The 19,997-nt window shown below is 32.4% G+C and overlaps 3 protein-coding genes across 3 annotated transcripts; 2 read left to right on the forward strand and 1 right to left on the reverse strand.

Moving 5' to 3' along the window:
- The first annotated feature begins 6 nt into the window (after positions 1-6).
- LOC134277943 (adhesion G-protein coupled receptor D1-like) lies at positions 7-4,965 on the forward strand. The gene is made up of 8 exons (XM_062760250.1): positions 7-205; positions 292-367; positions 477-543; positions 1,023-1,108; positions 3,819-3,945; positions 4,041-4,082; positions 4,294-4,419; positions 4,740-4,965. Exons 1-8 carry the CDS (start codon positions 82-84, stop codon positions 4,782-4,784), a joined length of 693 nt encoding a protein of 230 aa, XP_062616234.1. The 5' UTR covers positions 7-81; the 3' UTR covers positions 4,785-4,965.
- A 956-nt stretch (positions 4,966-5,921) lies between these two features.
- Positions 5,922-13,594, reverse strand: LOC134277942 (uncharacterized). The gene is made up of 6 exons (XM_062760249.1): positions 13,414-13,594; positions 8,326-8,450; positions 7,843-8,008; positions 7,051-7,178; positions 6,817-6,952; positions 5,922-6,140 (listed from the first exon to the last, which is right to left on the reverse strand). The coding sequence occupies exons 1-6, from the start codon at positions 13,437-13,439 to the stop codon at positions 5,978-5,980; spliced, it is 744 nt and encodes a 247-aa protein (XP_062616233.1). The 5' UTR covers positions 13,440-13,594; the 3' UTR covers positions 5,922-5,977.
- Positions 12,710-14,634, forward strand: LOC134277944 (CD209 antigen-like protein E). The gene is made up of 4 exons (XM_062760252.1): positions 12,710-12,857; positions 12,954-13,127; positions 13,251-13,367; positions 14,391-14,634. The coding sequence occupies exons 1-4, from the start codon at positions 12,818-12,820 to the stop codon at positions 14,474-14,476; spliced, it is 417 nt and encodes a 138-aa protein (XP_062616236.1). The 5' UTR covers positions 12,710-12,817; the 3' UTR covers positions 14,477-14,634.
- The last annotated feature ends 5,363 nt before the right edge of the window (positions 14,635-19,997 follow it).

Consider the following 19,997-nt stretch of genomic DNA (forward strand, 5'->3'; position numbering starts at 1 on the left):
GATTTTTGGTTTATTTTTCAGGTCATATGTATCGTGATCACAGCTTTATTACAGTATCTGTTTTTATTGATTTTCTTCCTGATGCTGGCCCTTGGGTTGTACTATTTTAGTAGCATCTCTTTAGTCAAAATATCGTTTTCCAAAGCAACAACATTTCAAAGTAAAGTCAATTTCTTCAATAAAATCGTTTGGGGAATTGTTGGTGGTGAGTAAAAAAGACATTTTAATGAAATTGTTCATGAAAAGTTTTTGAACTGTAAACATCAGGATAAAAACCTCGCTATATTTCAGTTTTACCAGTATCTATAACCGCAGCAACCATTGGAGTTGTATTTTCCTTGAACAAAGACTACCATTCAAAATCGAGGTTAACATAGCATTTATATCCTTAAAAGTATTATTACTAATTTGGTATACGATTTCATAAGACATTTAAAGCAATTGCATCGATAGTGTTTTTAGGTTTTTCTTTACAGTTGCTGGTTATCATTTGATAGTGGAGCTTTGTACGGCTTTATTGGACCCGTAGCTTGTATTGTCCTGGTAAAATATAAAGATTACCAATCATAAAACAATAAAGCTTATATTTTGTCAAAGACATTCTACCAAAAAATACTATAGTAAATTATAGTTTGCTATAGTTAAATATAGTTAACTTAAGAAAATTTATGTGTCATAGTTATCAAAATAGTAAATCAAAGCGTCAAAGCGATCACTATAGTGTCTTTACTACTATAGTGTCTTTACTACTATAGTAAAGCACAGTTTTAAAAGTTATAACTCCGAAAACCAAATTTTCCATAGTGATCACTGTGAAAAATCAGTTTTCACAGTGACAACTTCAGCAAATCAAGGTATCAAAGTTATCACTATTGTAAATCCAAGTGTCAAAGTTATAACTCTAGTAAACTAGAGTTAACTTAAGTAGATTATAGTTAATTATGGTATTTTGTCAGGGAAAGTCTACCGTACTAACAGAGGGTAAAGCAAATAAAACTTATTTTATTTTCTACTTATTGCAGATCAATATTGGTATTGTTATTATCCTCGCAGTGACTCTTTGCTCCATGGGATACTCACCACAGGATAAGAGGAACAACAGGATATTGTAAGTCAGTTTGGATTTTTAGTTTTACTCAGGTGACCTATTGCTATCTATTGGCGTCCGTCGTGCGCCGTGCGTTAACATTTGAACATTTTCAGCTTCCTCTCTGCAACCACTCAATCAATTTCTACCAAATTTGCCACAAAGCATTTATGGATGAAGGGGAACAAAAATTGTGAATTTCATGGTCCCCGCCCCCCTGGGGCCTGAGGGGTGGGGCAAAATCCTGTTAAATTAATGAAATCTTTAAAAATCTTCTTCTTTACTCCTGGACCACAAGCAATCAAACTGTTTGCATGATTGTAATCAGCATTGAGTCCTCTACCAAAATTGTGAAATTATGCCCCTTGATCAGGTGTTTTGTGCTAGGGCAGGGCTAAATTTATTTTATAGTGAAAATGCATATATTCTTTGAGAATCTTCTTCTCTGCTCATGGGCATTAAAGAAACTAACAAAGTACATAGTTATGTTGAATAAGGTGGCCTCTACCAAAATTGTGAAATTCATGGCCCCAGGGTCAGGGGTTCTAGTGCTAGGGCGGGGCAAAATTGATTACATAGTGAAAATGCATATATTCTTTGAGAATCTTCTTCTCTGCTCATGGGCATTAAATAAAGTAACCAAATACATAGTAATGTTGAATAAGGTGGCCTCTACCAAAATTGTGAATTTCAGAGCCCCTGAGTCAGGGGTTCTTGTTTTAGGGTGGGGCTCTAATGATTATATAGTGAAATTCATGAATTCTTTGAACATCTTATCCTTTGCTCCTGGTTAATATGCTAATGATCTAATTACATATTTTAGGCCAGGATTTATTTTATTTTCAGTTTTACAAACCCTCCGCTCAAGGTTTTGAATTTTCGGGAAAAAAATAATTTTTTCGGATTTCAAATTTGAGTCGGGATCGAGATTTCAAATTTACGAACTCGCACTTCCGGTTTAAGATGAAACGGCGGGTAAATAAAGCTAGAATGCCTAGATCTGCGAAGATAGCTTGGTTTAGTGTAAAATTCATCGATAAGAGTGCCATTCAAAGCGTTTCACCCGTTCAAAGGACAAATAAAATACTGACGACTTTGTTGCACAATGACATGCTGGTGAGATAATTATGTATTCGTTTCAAAATTATCTGTCTGTAAATTATTTTCCTCCCACAGGTGTTAAATTGCCCATGGTAGCTATTGCATATTGCCAGCGACATTGTTTAGGCCTCTGTTACAGTATAAGCATTATTCTTCAGAAAAGGTTTGCTCATGCATCAGATGTAATGAATAAGACTATGGGAGAAGTTAAGTCTATTTAAGGAAGAAATAAACAGTAACTTGAAGAAATAAACAACTATTAAAAAAGCAGGAACATATACATGTATATACAAATACAAATATACAAATATATACAGGCATGTAGTATCATTTGTATCAGCCAGAAAAATTATTTTACACTTAATTGAAAAAAAATGTTCATCCTACTCCGCAATACCCCCTGTCTGTTTTATGATAGGAATTATAATTTTAGGCATCAAGTATATTTTAGAACAATGTCTACACATTCACCTAACACATATAAAAAAATGAAGATATATTGAAAGACTTTTAAAGAATTGATTTTTTAAAATATATTTTGATCAACATCACAAAATTTATATAACTGGCCCAAACTGGCAGATGATGAAATAAGGAATTAAATGTTCTACTTTCCTATTTGTAAGCATTATGTGTCCAGTGGTAAGGAGCCTATTAGGATAGCATAAAAAAGAATGTACAAATGTTGATAATTGATTTATCAAAAAAAAAAAAAAAATAATTTCCTTCTGCCTCAGGACTTTTTCATTCTCGTGTTCATAACTAAACCAAAAAATAAAAAAAAAATGCTGGTCTTATGATGAATAAAGGGGCCTCTTTCAAAATAGATAATTTCAGGGCTGCTGGGTCAGCGGTACCAGGAGGGTACTTTGACTAAAAATAAATTAATGCTTTGAAATCTGCTCTTTGATAAGCAATGGTGCCTCTTTCAAAATTTGTGAATTTCATGGCTTTTGAATTAAAACTCGAACCAAATGCAATCGCTGGAAAAATGTTATATGATACTCAGGTGACCTATAAGGCCCGTGTAGATTTCCTTAATTCATTTGAACTTAAAAAAATGGTCGAAAATGTTTTCTTTAAGGTATAATTCTTCTATGGTTTCTGCGAAGATGAAATATTCAAAGTACATGCTTATATGCCTTATATATTTAGGTGTAAGAGATTTTAAAGAGCATATTATTTTACTCATCACAATTGTACAACTTTTACTAGAAATCATAAACCGCGTCTGAAAACTAGCAGGGACTATATTTTTGGCGGAATGGTGGCGTATGAAAATTTCTTCCTTTCTGCCCCTCAAATTATTATAGAGTGATGAATTTAGTTATCATTTTTACACAATCAAAGAATTGAAGAAATTTTAAAATGTAAGTTAAATCAATAATGAGGGACGGAAGTATGATTTTACAAACAAATTAGAACTTTGTTAGCTTTTAAAAGTCTCTAACCTAAGTACAGTAAAAAGTATTTTTTCTCTTTTATTAAGCGATCAAATCGTTTTGTATCTTCATGTGACAACTTGACCAAATTTGAAAATGAGAAAAAAAAATAATATAAGAAGCATGTAAAAATATTACATTATAATACATTCTCAAATATAAGAAAAATTGAAGAACTTTTTTTTCAGAGCAGGAATAAAGTCCATCTGTACCCTGTTACCTGTTCTGGGTGTCACGTGGTTGTTTGGCCTCTTGTCCATTAATGAGGATGTGATCGTCTTTCAGTATATATTTGCTTTATTAAACTCCTTTCAGGTATCTATTCAGTTTCAATTATTAGTGTTTAATCTATGCATCGTCTTTCTATGAGAAATGCTTTATATAATACTTTTATGTGTTTTTCTTTTAAGGGGCTTTTCATTTTCATCTCAAAATGCCTTCTTAGCAAAAAGGTAGGGGCAATGATCAACAAACCTATGTTCTTTTTTTCCTTGTTACTCAAATTTTAGCAAGAATAGGTAAAGAAAATCAGTTTTTATAAAGACACAAGCATGTTTATAATTTAGAAGATGTCGACTTGAATCTGCTTTTGGATTTTTATCTCTTATTTAAAATGGATTTAATTGATTGATGTGTAAAAATCGTGTTTATGTAATGCTACAGATCAGAAAGTTACTTAGTGAAAGTATCCACAGAAATGATTCAGAAAGTTGGAGAGGTAGACTTTATTCATTACTGAGCAGTAATCAGCTCTCTGTGAACACGAAGGAGTTTTCATCACTCTCTAAAGTGAGTTTCATCATATGTATACATTAGCAAAACAAAAATGTCGGTGAAAGTTTATTTTCTCAAAGAAATGAGAAGCATTTTTAGTCATTTGAGAGTAACGTGTAAAAAACTAAAAAACTAACATGGCTTTTCTTGACATTCTACACGATAAACTGTTATATATCGATTTTTTTGTGTTGAAATATACAATTATATTTTTTTCTTTTTGATTGATTTTGAAACTGGGAGGTATATTACAGAAAACAAATTGAAATATATGTCATCTCGGTAAATCTTCGCCACTTTGAAACTGATTTAATTGAGAAATTTGATATTTCCAGGGAATTTCCTTCAAAGGCAGCTATAGAAACAACACAGCCCTGTGAACGTGCTTGGCAAAAGAACAAGATCTATGATTTCATGAACATAAAAATATCACCTGTCACGATAAAAGCTTTAAAAACTGAGTTTTCTCTGTTAGAGACTTAGTTAATATACTATTGTTCTATTTGATACATAACTTTGTTTTTTCATAAATTTCAAAAAGTCATTATTTGATTGAGACAACATTTCTATTTTTTTCAATCCTTTAAATTGATGTTGCCTATTTTCAACCGTGTTTGTAAGAAATGAAAAATTTGATGAAATCAAAAATCATCGATCTCAAAACTTCTATTACTATACAAATATGAGAACAAAATTGTAAAACATGGAACCATGAAGATAGGATAAGATGTTTAGGAGGTTAGAGAATCCCCTGATGACAGATCACAACCCCCCTAAGCGCTATGTATTGAGCATGTATTTACAAAATGTACGGGACATCTAGTAGTAAAGGATTCGAATAAATATAATGTCTAACAATTTAATCAGTTTTGAATTACAACGCAACTTGAATATGTATATATTTTATACAGCTCTTTCCAAATAATTGTTAATGCTTACTATAATTAGACGAATTTTCCAATCTACCTAAATAAATCGAAAATAATTTTAACGTGCAGATAAAGAATGCTTCATTACATCCAGATAACTTGTAATTAAAACTTTCAGATTTACTTTACTTGTTGACAATATCATCAATACTTACATAACATGTAAATCAAATATGAAAACTGCAATCAGTATTCAATTTCGAAGGTTAAAGTAAAGGATCAAAGCAAATAAGACATTCTAAAACATTAGAGGTGGGATCTCGTGCTGGCAAGTCACACCCACCGTGTGCTTCTTGTTTTAATAGGCAAAACGAAAATAATATCTAGAAAATTCAATATGAAAAAAAGATCTAACAATCAGTATAAATATTACTTTGGTTAGCATTTGATTTATTGATAGATTTTATTTCCTGACACGATTATTGTAAAGGCCATCTTAATTAATTGTTGAATGCTAACTTCAAGCGAGACTCTTAATATTCTTATTCCGTATGCCTGTATGTGAAAAGCTGAATGAAAGCAAGAGGTATTTACTTTTGCTTCAGGTGAAATCACAGGAAAAATGAAAAGTTATAAAACAATGCATAATTCTCAAGTATATTGATTTTATTTATTTAAAGATATTTAAATTCTCTTGTGAGTTTTCAAGAATCAGAATCGTTGCATTCGAAAGGAGGGATTTTAGCAGTTACAATTGGATAGTAATTTTTCCGAAGAAGTTTGATTTTCTGTGGTGTCCACTGAAAGTTGCTGTCAGGACATCTTCTGAATTCTTCGACTGTTTCATCCAAAATCTGATCATATGTTCTAAACAATAAAAATATTACAAATTCAGAAGCATTTTCGCTTAGATGTTTTTGGGAAAACATTTATCCCAAAAATAAAAAGCTCATATTAGAAACATTGAATTCATAATCCTTCATTTTGTCATTAATGAAAAATTGTCTGCTCTTTCCATGCAACATTTTTCCATTCACAAGAGTTCAATGATTCAACAAGAAGTCAAATGACAAAGGACTTACAATAATCATTAGCAACAAATGCTCCTCTAAAATAATACGTTATCATTCATTTTAATATTCTGTTCAGTTGTCCATCTTTTCCGTGTCATTTACAATGAAAAATACAGTAAAAACAAACGAGCTCAAAAAATCTATTCAAACAACACAAATTTGAAGCTTGCCCAAGCTTTTCGACTGACACCACTGATTTAGGTAAATACTCAGCTGTGATTTTTGTCAGAGATTGACTCTTCCAAATCCACTATATTTAATATTACATGGCAATATAACTTTAAAAGTTTTTTGAAGTTAGGCTTTGTTATCGTTTGGCATAAAATAACTGTATTAATATCTTTTTTCAATTTTTAAGTTTTTAGGTAAATGGATGGTTAAGTTTAGATTTTTTCCCTAAAAGATAAAAATTATTAAATTACTGAAACGCTTTAACACATTCTTATAATAAACGTGCGGCTTAAACTTACGTGCAGAAAGATTCTTTGGACACATCCGTTGTGATTTCGTGGTCCACGACAGATTTCATCAGGGGTCGCAATATCTTTGAGTAGTTATCAAGTTTCAAGTATATACTGTTAAGACATGGTCGCAAGTCTTGCATCACTGCAACGAAAGAGGGAGAATTTTATCAACCATCGCTGCAATAGAGGAAAATAAAATTCTTGGGAAAAAAATCTGTCTCATCATGACCAAAAACTTACTTGGGTATATAGGATTTATACAAAGGCTTGTTTCTGGGGTTGTAAAAATGGCAAGATAATCTCTCTCGTATGCACATTCTGGGTCGTTGCCAAGTTCTTCTCCACAATCAAGGAGTTCCTGAGTGTATCTTTCAATAATGCCGGGTAAATGATAATTATTAGGTCATGAATCAAAGTATTTATTAATAGAAAAATGAGATATCCATGAATGAAAAAACACGACATTTTTGAACGATGACTTTATCAAGAAGTCGAATTGACTACTGATAAAAGATGTGAAGAAATCAAATAATTCTTCATAATATGTAAAAACTGCTGCCCGGTAAAATTCATATTCTGTCCTGCATGTTTCAGTTCAGTAATATTTTATTTTCATTTGTGGTAAAAGAAAAAGAAAGAAATTCATACATCAGAGAAACAGTTTGAAATTAAAAATGTCCCATCAGAAAGGAAAAGAAGAGATGTCATGAGAATTTGGAAAAAAGTAAAGATATATGTATATTAAAATACGTTGAAAGTATATACTAAAAACAGTTTAGCGACATCTTGCAACAGGTCAAGGTACATCTTCTATGTATAATTTATTTAGATCCTTATTTAGGTAAGGAAAGTATACAGTTTACCTATATAATTCTGAATTACAAAAAATTAAAAATGGTTACAAGGAAGAAAAATGTGTGGCTAGACTACTGTCCACAAATACGCTATTGATATAAATAGTATTTCTTGTCACTGGTCTATGGATATGATCAAAATAATTATCCTGAAAATTATTTTTATCTAAACGCTTACTTGCAATAACTGGTGAAAAAATTTTCTCCCAGGAAAAATTTCCCTTCCTCGTCCGTATTGTCTAATGTCGTTTTAGGATACGAAAATAAATCCAGACAGCTTTTCTCCACGAAGGTAACGTTTGTGTATTCAGAATTGTCGTTATCTCGTCTCATCAAAACATTACCTACACGTTTTATTGTGAACAATAGTAACACAGTTTTAAAAAATATTTCTAACGTTTAGTCTTAATTGATATTTTAAAGACTAATATCACGTAACGTGTGTCTAGAAAAAAAAATCTGTGAGTGTCTTAAGTGTCTTTTTGTTGTTTTGTTCTCATTTAATTATTTCTTTATTCTTTGAGCAACTGAATTTATATTGTCTTTGTCAGGTGGCAATAAATTTTAAAAAATGAAAATATTGTTATTTTATAGAACACAACATTAAAAAGTATCTTTGGATATATTTGATAAACTTTGCTTTTAAATTATATAGACTAACCCATGGTGGGCTGGAAATATGTCGTGGTAATAAAAATCAAGAAAAGAGAACTAACAAATATTCCACACTGCATCCTGTGCATCTTGACCATTCTCTCAAAACAACGTGGGAATAGGCACTGTAAACTTCATATATAAACAGTCAATGTATATATTATGCTTGATTTAACGAAGAAAATTTCTCCATCCCACACATGTAAAAGAGATGATTATCCTCTTTAAGTGATATTTATGAAAAGTTCAAAATATTAAAAACCATCCATTATAATATTTGACGTTTGACATGATAATTTTTCTGGATTACACTAATTATTTTACAAGATATAAAGATTGGCATGAAATTGATTTAAGATAATTACTTAGTAACTTCGTTCCAAACAGATCTTTGTAGATTTGGTTTGTTTGTCTCCAAAACGTTTGTTAAATATAAATATAAGTTTTAAAAACATTTTCCTCTACAGCTGTTCTTGATTATGATCAGTCTAAAATATGCAGTCACAGTTTTACATTTCACAAACCCGTGGTTTTTCAGCCATTTATTTTTGAAAATCGTTAAAATCGTATGACATTATAAATACAAGACTTAAAATAAGTCAATCAATGCAATTCTACATTAAAAAAAAATAATTTAATGTTTTTGAAAAAATTTTTAGGGGGGGGGGGGGAGAATATCTGTCATTTTTTTTTTTTAAATCCATTGTCATATTAACTTAATTTAATGTTATATACTTTGATTCTGTCCCGGAAGCCTAGAGCTTTGAGATTCGCTTTATCATAACGTAAACTCACGCGCACGCACGTGCATGCGATTGCGCGCAAAATGACCTTCGTTCCGCACACCTACACTACACACCTATTAACCCTAAAAAGGTTTTAACTTAAGTCTGAAAAAAATATTATAAAGATGTTGGTGTAAAGATTAATTGAATTTCTAGCAAGGTTACTATTCGTTATTATTGCCATTACATTTGATTTAGTTCACATGCAACTTTTGTAACAATCTGTTTTAATTGAAATTCATGTTATGCTCTTTAAAGATAATTGCCAAAACTTACTTTAACTCATTTTTCGAGTTATATAAATAAATTGATCATGATTATGACTTAACTTGTAGATACAATGCTTATTTTCATCCAAACAGCGTGTTATAGCAAATTTAAGGTTTACAATATGTGGCTTGCTTATAAAAACATCAATAATTACATAATATAAATAATCAAATATGGAGATATGAACAGGAATCAAGCTCATTATCAATGTGCATTAAATGAAACATGACAAATTGAAATTAAAAGAAACACGGACCTCCTAGGAATCAGTGGTGGGATCACATACCATGGAGGAGTGAGCAATCGCTGCCGACCGGTCACACTCAACATGAGCTTTGTGACATGATCAGGGAAAAATTCTGACGATTCAGTATGTATTGAATGGCCTTACAATTAGTATAAATAAAGTCAGTCAGCATTTGACATAATGATAAATTGTATTTGCTAACAAGGTCATTGTATCGACAATATATAGAACTTACAAAAACAAGAGGCCCAGGGGCCACAGCGCTCACCTGAGCACATCAGCTAGGAAAAAGCACATATCATGGTTTGGACAAATTAGAACCTACACTACCTGAGGATAATTATACATAAATATTACTAATCAGGGCAGAACTACCCTACATATTCCTGAGAATTAATTTTTGGTCGGCCATTTTGGCTCAATCCTACCCCCGGGGGTCATGATTTGAGCAAACTTGAATCTACACTATCTGAGGATGATTCCACATGAGTTTCATCTTTTCTGGCTATGTGGTTCTTGAGAAAAAGATTTTTAAATATTATTCCTATATACTCCTATGTATAACTTTGATCGGCCAATTTGGCCCCACCCTACCCCCGGGGGTCATGATTTGAATAAACTAGAATCAAAACTATCTGAGGATGATTCCACATGAGTTTCATCTTTCCTGGCCATGTGGTTCTTGAGAAGAAGATTTTTAAAGATTTTTCCTATATATTCCTATGTAAAACTTGGGTCGGCCATTTTGGCCCCACCCTACCCCCGGAGGTCATGATTTGAACAAACTTGAATCTAAACTATCTGAGAATGATTCCACATGAGTTTCTTCTTTCCTGGTCCAGTCGTTCTTGAGAAGAAGATTTTTTAAAAATGGCATTAATTTTTCTCAAATTCATAATTATCTCCCCTTGGAAAAGGGTGTGGTACTTCATTTGTATCCAAGGATACTTTGTTGCAAGTTTTGTTGAAATTGGCCTAGTGGTTCTTGAGAAGAAGATGAATATGTGAAAAGTTTTCGACAACGCCAATGACAACAATGACAACGACAGCGACAGTCAACGGACAAATTTTTATCAGAAAAGCTCACTTGAGCCTTCGGCTCAGGTGAGCTAATGATGACTCTAAATGAGACTGCTGATATTCTTGTTTCAGCAACTAGTTTGTCAATAATTAACCCCATTGTAGAAATTACATGCTGATTCAATAAATATTGTCGAATTGAAGGTCATAGTCAGCGTTATCTTTTTTATGTTGATATTTAAAATAAATTTTGCCTCATAGGAATATATAAAAACCAGGGTCAGGTAATAAAAAAAACACTTTTAATACCAATCGGTGCAGCAGTTTGTTAAAAAACCAGGTCTCCGAACACTACATACAAAGTAATTATTATATATTATTATCATTTTTATCAAAGAAACACTTGTCTATGATATCAAAAGACTAGTTTTTAATTAATTATGACGAATTGTTATATAAAATGAAGAAAGGTCGTAGGGATTGATTTTATGCACTTTTAAGAAAATATGTTTATAGGTAAATTTTAAAAATGGTTTTGTGGACCCACCTTTGATTTCATACGAAGCAGGATCGATTTGTGCAAAATCATGCGTGAAAGAAGAAAACATTTGCTGTGGTCTTCAACTCGACATTCAGATGTATCGACGACGCATTGTCAATTAACAATGGTAATTTCCATTCCTACGTCCATGCGATATATCCATGAGAGCTTGAGATAAAAGATATCACAGAATCTGACACATCTTTTTCAGACTTGGATATTTTACTTGATAGTAACCTAACAACCAAGTTATATGATAAACGTGACGACTTTAACTTTTCTATCGTCAACTTCCCTTACTTATGCAGCAATATACCTTCATCACCTGCATACGGAGTGTAATTTAAATACGTCAGAAGTTTGTAGTTTACAGCAATAGTTATTCCTTAGAGTTAAGGTAAGAGCTTGGTAGAGCATTAGCTTGACTCAATGTTTCCTTGTTTTATAGAGTTGTTTTTTAAGGTTCATAAACCCTCTGCTCACTCATATGAATTTTTTCTATAACTATGATTTTTCAAAGGAAATGTATACGCTGAATAAAATACAAGCAACTATAACATGGCTTGCAGGGTAAAATTTGACAAAAAAGGCATTTAAACTTGACAAATTTATAAAGGAATAATAGACATTTGTGTCATTTAGAGTTATCTCTCATATCAGAGTATCAATGTACCTTAAGTTTAGAATTCTATAAAGAAAGAAAGACTCTTCTTGTTTAACTGGTATGTTCAAAAATATAAACAAAGTAATAATTTTTTTTCCTTAGAAAGAGAACTGTGAGTAAATGTTAGATTTCCACGAAGAATAAAAAATAACTTCTTCTCAAATACAGTTTAAGAAAGATCCTACAAACAAGGACGACATTGTTGTCTGCTGGAAACATACTTTACGTTTATATAATCTGTTGAACTCTTTTATCATTTCTTATTTAGTGTAAAAGGAGTGTGCATTTTGCCATTTAATTTTCTGATACAAATCGTTTGTACATTGTAGAACGACAAAATCAAACTAATTTTCATTTCACTTTGTTCGCGATTTATCATTTCTCGCGAAATTAAACCCACCGTGAATGCTTTCATTGATTAAAAAAACGTTTCAATGTTTATATAAATCTCATAATTATTTCTTGCAGCGTGAAAATAAAACCTTTGCGATTGTTACTTTTTAATAAATCGCAAAGTTTAAGCGTCTTTGAATTTGGACGACTTACAGTATTACGCTGCCCAGAGAATATTGCAGTGTGCGATCCTCCTTCTCTAATCTGAACTGCAAATGATAATTGAAATTGACATCAAGTCACAGATAATCCTATATATTATTATATATATTTAAGATACGACTAAATTCATTCCTTTTTCTTCAAAAACATTCCTTGTTGTATCAAAAAAGTTAGCGACTATACAAGGAAAAGCTAAACACGTAAAGTACTGGTATTCAGAGATTGTGTAAGAGCAAAACAATACCTGTATTTACTGCTTACCAACTACAATTTACTGTAAATGCGGAAGAAATGAACGCCAACGTTTCGATAAAATTCAAGCGCAAAAAAAACCTGATTTGTCTTTAAATAAAACATACATCATTACAGTTCATCGAATATAGAATATGTTTTAGGAGTTACCCAGTTCTTAAGATCATGCCAAAAATCCAACACACGATGTTATTTTTTTTGACTGGTTTGTATTATCGTTTTCATTTATCACAAAATTCTCTCTTTCGATTCTATCTCTTTTATTTTTACTCCCTCTTTTACATTTTAATTTCATTTTCAGGTATTTACTCCATATCTGAAGTTTTCTGCTCTTGGGAGACGTGTTCAGAAAACGGAATTGCATATACATTTGAAGAACAGAAAGTTAATTGGGATAAAGCAGCTGGGCAATGCGAAGATGCCGGTGGATCTTTAGCTATTATTCGGTCGAGATTTGATAAGAATTGTGTCGTCAGTAAGTAAATACTGCTACTAGTATTTATAATGAAAACGTTTGTATTACAAAGGATATGTTTTGTAGTGGAAGGAGACGAACTTAAAAAAACAATTTTAATTCGAGATTTTTTTCAAATTGCAGAAAACCTAAATCAAAGTGTTGGTTCCTATTATATTGGAGGTTCAAAATCCTCTTCTTCTGGACTTTGGACATGGATGGATGACACTCCAGTTCCTAAGCCGGGATACTGGGAGAAAGGTAATATATATTTTGCTAATTTCGAGTTTATCAACTGATTATTTACCTGAATACATTTGCTGTCGAATCCATGAGATACTGTGGTGCTATCAGGTGTTGATGAGCTTATTCTTTATCCCTGGTGTCGGTGTTGGTGTTAGTTACGGCGTAAGAGTAAAATGTTTTCAATTGTCTAAAAGTTCGTTGGAATCTTTAAGTATCCACATCTAATTTACACCACTTCTTGGAAATAGTGTTGCACAGTACTCTTGAAGTTCCTATAAAAAATTAACAAATCATTTTGATGTACATGACTTTGAATAAATATTATCTTCATTTTTAAAAACATTTTGTATTTTTTTTGTATGTCAACAGCAACGATGCATATGTTATGATTTGTATTAACGATTGGAAAATAATTTTTCGAATGTACTCAAGCCCATTCTTAGGTCTTAGGGCGGCCGTCAGATACTTAGGACGATTAAACACAACCTGCTGTATTCCTATATATTGTTCAGATAGACAGAATATTTAGAAATTTGAAAAAAAACAAACAGTTTGAAAAACGTAAAGAAATATTGGGATCCATAGATAGGTTATACATGTTAACAACATCATAATAACAATCGAAGAATTCAATTTATGAAATGGCGACATTAAAGATGTTTTGATGAAAATCTGCTACATTAACTTAGTTGTCACTAGCCCTCTTCCCTTTTTTTAAATAGGTGTCGACAGATCATAATATAACGATTCGAATAATTTGGGACATATCTAAGTTTTTTTTCTGACGTAGTTTGCATATGAGTCAATGGCTTAAAATTTTCAACTCGAAATAAAATTGAAATTGAAACACTTCAATTAAAATTGTTAACTCTTTAAATATAGAAATACATATATTAGACCCGATACACATTTAAATACAAGGTAAAATATCATAATTTGGAACATTTAAAATTGGGATTCAGATTTCATTATTTACTACATGTATCATTTATGTTTTTCCACGAGTATAACCTGATAAAATAATCAAGTATTTCACAGACGAACCAAACAATTCCGGAGGAATTGAAGATTGCTTAGAGTTTCGGTTGTATGATTTATTTTTGGAACGACGTATCCTGCAGTGAGAGGAGTGCTTACGTTTGTCAAAGTGGGTACCGTCATTAGGATTTTCTAGTAGTAAACAAAAGGTTCATTTTCTTCTTTTCTGAGAAGTTATATAGGACAATTTTGCAAAATAATTTAATCCTCTTTTGAAGGAATAAAAGAAAAACCCATTCTTTTTTTTATTTCTTAGGCTTAGACAAACATTAAGAAAGATATAATAACCTATTTTAAAAGCATAACTTTGTCACCTACAGAACATATATACACTCTTCTGTTTACGAAGTTTCTTTTATCAAATTATCTAACAAGCAAGCTCAGTGATAAACGTGATGACTAACTTTTCTATCGTCAATTTCCCTTACTTATGCAGCAATATACCTTCATCACCTGCATATGGAATTAATATATCTCAGTTGATTCGATACGCATAATTTACGGATGAACAATTTCTAAAATGAGGTAAAATATTGTCAATCAAGTTGATGAAACAAGGATTTCAGCAGTCTCGTTTAAAGTCATCATTTCGTAAATTCTATGGTCGATAAAATGCATGACCTTAACAGATATATAATTTTTCATTGAGTCAAATGCTGACGTCTTCCACACTTATTGTTAGTCCATTATTTATAAACTGAATTTGCGACTAACTATTTCTATAGTAAAAACACAAGTTTTACCAAAATTTTAGAGGTATTTCTCTTTGTTTTCCAAAATAAGTATTGTTTTATGAAAATCCATACAATTATCTATAAGAAAATAAAAAAATTATCGAATATGTTAACTTTTAAAAATTGACTTTGAGGTAGGCGGGAGAACAATACTATTGTTCGCAGTTCTTCCATTCTTTATGCAGCAATATACCTTCAACATAATCACCAGTATGTATACAGGATTTATATCTCTCAATTGATTCGATCAGCAAGATCATGTTCTATGAAATGATAAATAGGTTATTGATAGGCAAGCTTAAGTCGACGAAACTAGAAAATCACCAGTCTCGTTTATAGTCATCATTTTGTAAGTTTTGGTCGACACAATGACTTTGTCAGCATATGCAGTTAATAATTGAGTTAAAAGCTAGCTGACGTTTTACATACTAATTGGATGATTATAGCGAGCGCAGCGAGGCGGTGCAAAGTGCCGCTCGTGTAGCGAGCTCAATAGACAAACGTGTACGAACAGAGGAAATTCAGGTTGACATCTGCACATTGTTCCAAGAAATTTTATGAGTCCATGTGAAAAAATTCCAAACTCCAAATAATCCCATGCGGTACATAGCAACACGGACATGGTGGATTAAACATAGCAACAACTTACTAGAAAAAAAATAGAAACAACGATTTAATGCAATCTCCATGCCATTAATATATATCGTTTGCGTCCTAAGTCAACACAACTTTTTATCTGACGTCATACTTTTGTCACTTTAACGGTTAGGGTATTTCCGATTTTGTCGGAAACGTCCAAGAAATTTTGAATCTGTATCCCGATGCTTTGGAAGTGATTTCTTTTTGTTTTCTTTTTTCTTTCTTATTCTTGAATGATAGGCAGTACATGCATAGGTTTATGATAGTACGTAACTGCGCACGCCCCAACGGTCACACCGTAAACATATTAATTTAGACACTGAATTGTTGAAAAATTTTCCGTTATTTTCCGGTGATGACAATGTGCACACGGCGAGTGTGACCAGTCGGCAAAAGATGATCACTTCTCTATGGTACCTGATTCCACCCCTGATGTTTTGGAAGTCCATATTTGCTTTGCTTCAAAGTTGTATTGTTTGATAATTTTTTTTAGCTCATATGCTGTTCGTTATCTCCGTATGTTTCATGATTAACTTTAAAGATGTTATTTAAGAAACACTATAGGTAAATACACATAACTTTGTGAATTTTGAGTCATCTCAGTCATTTTCAATCACGCAATACCTGATTTTCAGAACCTTTGGCTCGGACTACCTTCAATAAAAACTTTTAAGATTCAAAGGAAAACACAAGTACAACCATTTCTTAACTGTAATGATGATTTTTTCGCCTTTAGTAATTTTTCTGTGTTATTTTATGTTTTGTTTCCAGTTATTACTTAGACCACAGAATCAGCGTTAATGGTAACCCAAAATCAAACAACACTGGATGAAGAGTCGTCCATAAAACACAATGATAATAATGATGTCTAACTGGACCCCATATATTATTGTCCCCCGCTTTCGCGAAAGCGAGGGGACATTAAATCTCTTTGGTGTGTCCGTCAATCCGTTTGTCCGTCTAGCTGTCTAGCTGTCCGTCCGTCACAAAAACTGTAACTTTGCCCATAACTTTTTATTTAGTGGAGCTATAACTTTCATATTTCATATCTGCAGCCCTTGTGACAAAACCTTTTTTTGGTACCACCACATCTGACCTTGACATTTGAGTTTGACCCACTTTTACATAAAAATTCCAAACTTTACTCTAGCTATAACTTTTGAATGGTAGATACTAGGACTTTCATATTTCACACATGTATTTTTATGGCAAGACCTTTTATTGGATACAAAAAACCTTGACCTATTAACCTTGACCTAGGAGATCTACATGCTTATGAAAAACTTTAACCTTGACCATAACTTTTGAACTGTAAAGTTTTAGGCTTTTGTACTTCAAATATGTCATTCTTGTGAAAAGAACTTTCATTGGATACCCTTTGACCTTGACTTTGGAGTTAAACTACTTTTTAAAACTTTAACCTTGGTCACAACTTTTGAACGGTAGATAGTAGGTCTTCCATATTTCATATATGTATTTATTGTGGCAAGATCTTTTATCGGATACCAACAACTTTGACATTTTGACCTTGACCTTTGAGATTTACGTACTTAAAAAAAACTTTAACTTTGACCACAACTTTTGCACGGTAAGGGTTAGGGCTTTCGTACTTAACATATGTATTCTTTGTGAAAAAACCTTTCATTGGATACCAAGAACTTTGACCTTTTGACCTTGACCTTGGAGTTTTAACTACTTTTTAAAACTTTAACCTTGGCCACATCTTTGAACGGTAGATAGTAGGATTTCCATATTTCATATATGTATTCTTTGTGGCAAGTCCTTTCATTGGATACCAACAACTTTGACCTTTTGACCTTTGAGTTTTGCGTACTTATAAAAACTTTAACCTTGACCACAACTTTTTCACGGTAAGGGTTAGGGCTTTCGTACTCAACATATTTAATCCTTGTGAGAATCATTGGATACCAAGAACTTTGACCCATTGACCTTGGAACTTTAACTACTTTTTAAAAAACTTAAACCCTGGCCACAACTTTGAGCAGTAGATACTAGGACTTTCATATTTCACATATATATTCTTTGTGGCAAGACCTTTCATTGGATACCAACACCATTGACGTTTTGAACTTGACCTTGGAGATTGACGAACTTATGAAAAAACTATATCCTAGACCATAACTTTTGAATGGTAAGAGCAAGGGCTTTTATACTTCACATATGTATTCCTTGTGAGAAGACTTTTAATGTATACCAAGAACCTTTACCTTTTCACCTTGACTATGGAGTTGAACTACTTTTAAAAAATCTTTATCCTTGGCCTTGACTTTTGAACGGTTAGAGTTAAGGTTATCACCTTCACATATGTATTACTTGTGACAAGACCTTTCTTAAGAATCAACATCTCAGGCCCTTTCACCTTGGAGTTTGGCCTACCTTTTAAAAATTTATTCTCAACTATAACTTTTGAAGAGGAGGTGCTATGGATTTTGTATTTCACAATCGTATTTCTTGTGAGGTCGTTCGCGTGGCGCAGTGGTTAGAGCGTCTGCTCTAGAGTCGCGAAGTAAGGAGTCAATCCTTACGTCGCGGGTTGGAATCCCATTGTGCGACTTGGAGACCGGTCCTTCGGATAAGACCGTATAAACCGAGGCCACGTATCGCAGTAGGTGCTGGCACGAAAAACACCCCTCGCCGCGCAATGGCCGCGAATGCCGAGTATAGGACAAAATTTGTAGCCGTCCACCGGCAAGTGGTGGCGTCTCCATATGAGTGAAAAATTCTCGAGAGGTACGTTAAACAATATACAATCAATCAATTATATTTCTTGTGAGAAAAACCCAAGTTTGGGTAATAATGTATTTAATTTGCATTTAAGAAAAGTTTAATCTTCGTTATGCTGCCATACGGGGTCATCACAAACACATCTTGTTCCTTATATTGAACAGAGATAGGGTTTTCATATCAACATATTTGACATGTGCATAACCTGTGACAAGATATTAAGGAGTGTTCTATGATTTCTTACCACTTGACCTTTACCTTCACAATTGAACTTATTTTTTAAGAAAATCAATTTTAATGATAATTTCTTAATAAATGACATATGATAGGGTGTTCATATTAGACACAATATGTCATAAAAATAACATCTCATCCACAAAGACTCCGAAATTGGGGGACCAAAATTCTTTGGATTTTGCTAATTAAAATTACAAAATACCACTTTCAATAAACATAATAGTATATCCATCCGTCAAATATTATTCATTCACAAATCCTTTATTGTCCACCGCTTTCTCGAAAGCGAGGGGATATTAAATTTCATTCGTCTGTCCGTAAGTCTTTCTAGCTGTCCGTCCGTCACAAAAACTTTAACCTTGCCCATAACTTTTGATTTAGTGGAGCTATGAACTTTAGAATGTTTAAAACTAAGACTTTCATATTTGAAATATATTTTTTTGTAGGAAAACCTTTCATTGGATACCAACAACTTTGATTTTTTGACTTTGACCTTGGAGTACTTAAGAAAAAACTTTAACCTTGACCATAACTTTAAATGGTAAGGGCTAGGGCTTTTATACTTCATATATGGTATCCTTGTGAAAAGACCTTTCATTGGATACAAAGAACTTTGACCCTTTGACCTTGGAGTTTAAACTACTATTTAAAAAATGTAACCTTGGTCACAACTTTTGAACAGTAGATACTAGGACTTTCATATTTCACATTTGTACTTTTTTTTTGGCAAGACCTTTCATTGGATACCAATAACTCTGACCTTGACCTTGTAGATATACATACTTATGAAAAAACTTTAACCTTGACCATATCTTTTGAATGGTAAGGGCTAGGGCTTTTTTACTTCACATATGTCATCCTTGTGAGGAGATCTTTCACTGGATACCAAGAACTTTTACCCTTTGACCTTGACTTTGGAGTTGACCGTCTTTTCAAAAACCTTGATCATAACTTTTGGTTTTCATCCTTCACATATATATTACTTGTGACAAGAGCATTCTTAAGAAACTTATAAATTAGACCCTTTCACCTTGGAGTTTGACCTACCTTTAATTTATCCTCAACTATAACTTTTGAAGAGGTGATGCTAGGGATTTAGTATTTCACAATTGTATTTCTTGTGAGAAAAACCCTACTTTGGGTAATAATATATTTAATTCACATTTAAAAAAAAAATACCTCCGTTATGTTGCCATACGGGTTCATCAGAGATTCACAAAACACATCTTGTTCCTTATATTGAGAAGAGATA

Source organism: Saccostrea cucullata, unplaced genomic scaffold (assembly GCF_032062105.1).
Source record: "Saccostrea cucullata isolate Sc308-1 unplaced genomic scaffold, CSIRO_AGI_Scuc_v1 ctg6863, whole genome shotgun sequence".
Lineage (NCBI taxonomy): Eukaryota > Metazoa > Mollusca > Bivalvia > Ostreida > Ostreidae > Saccostrea > Saccostrea cuccullata.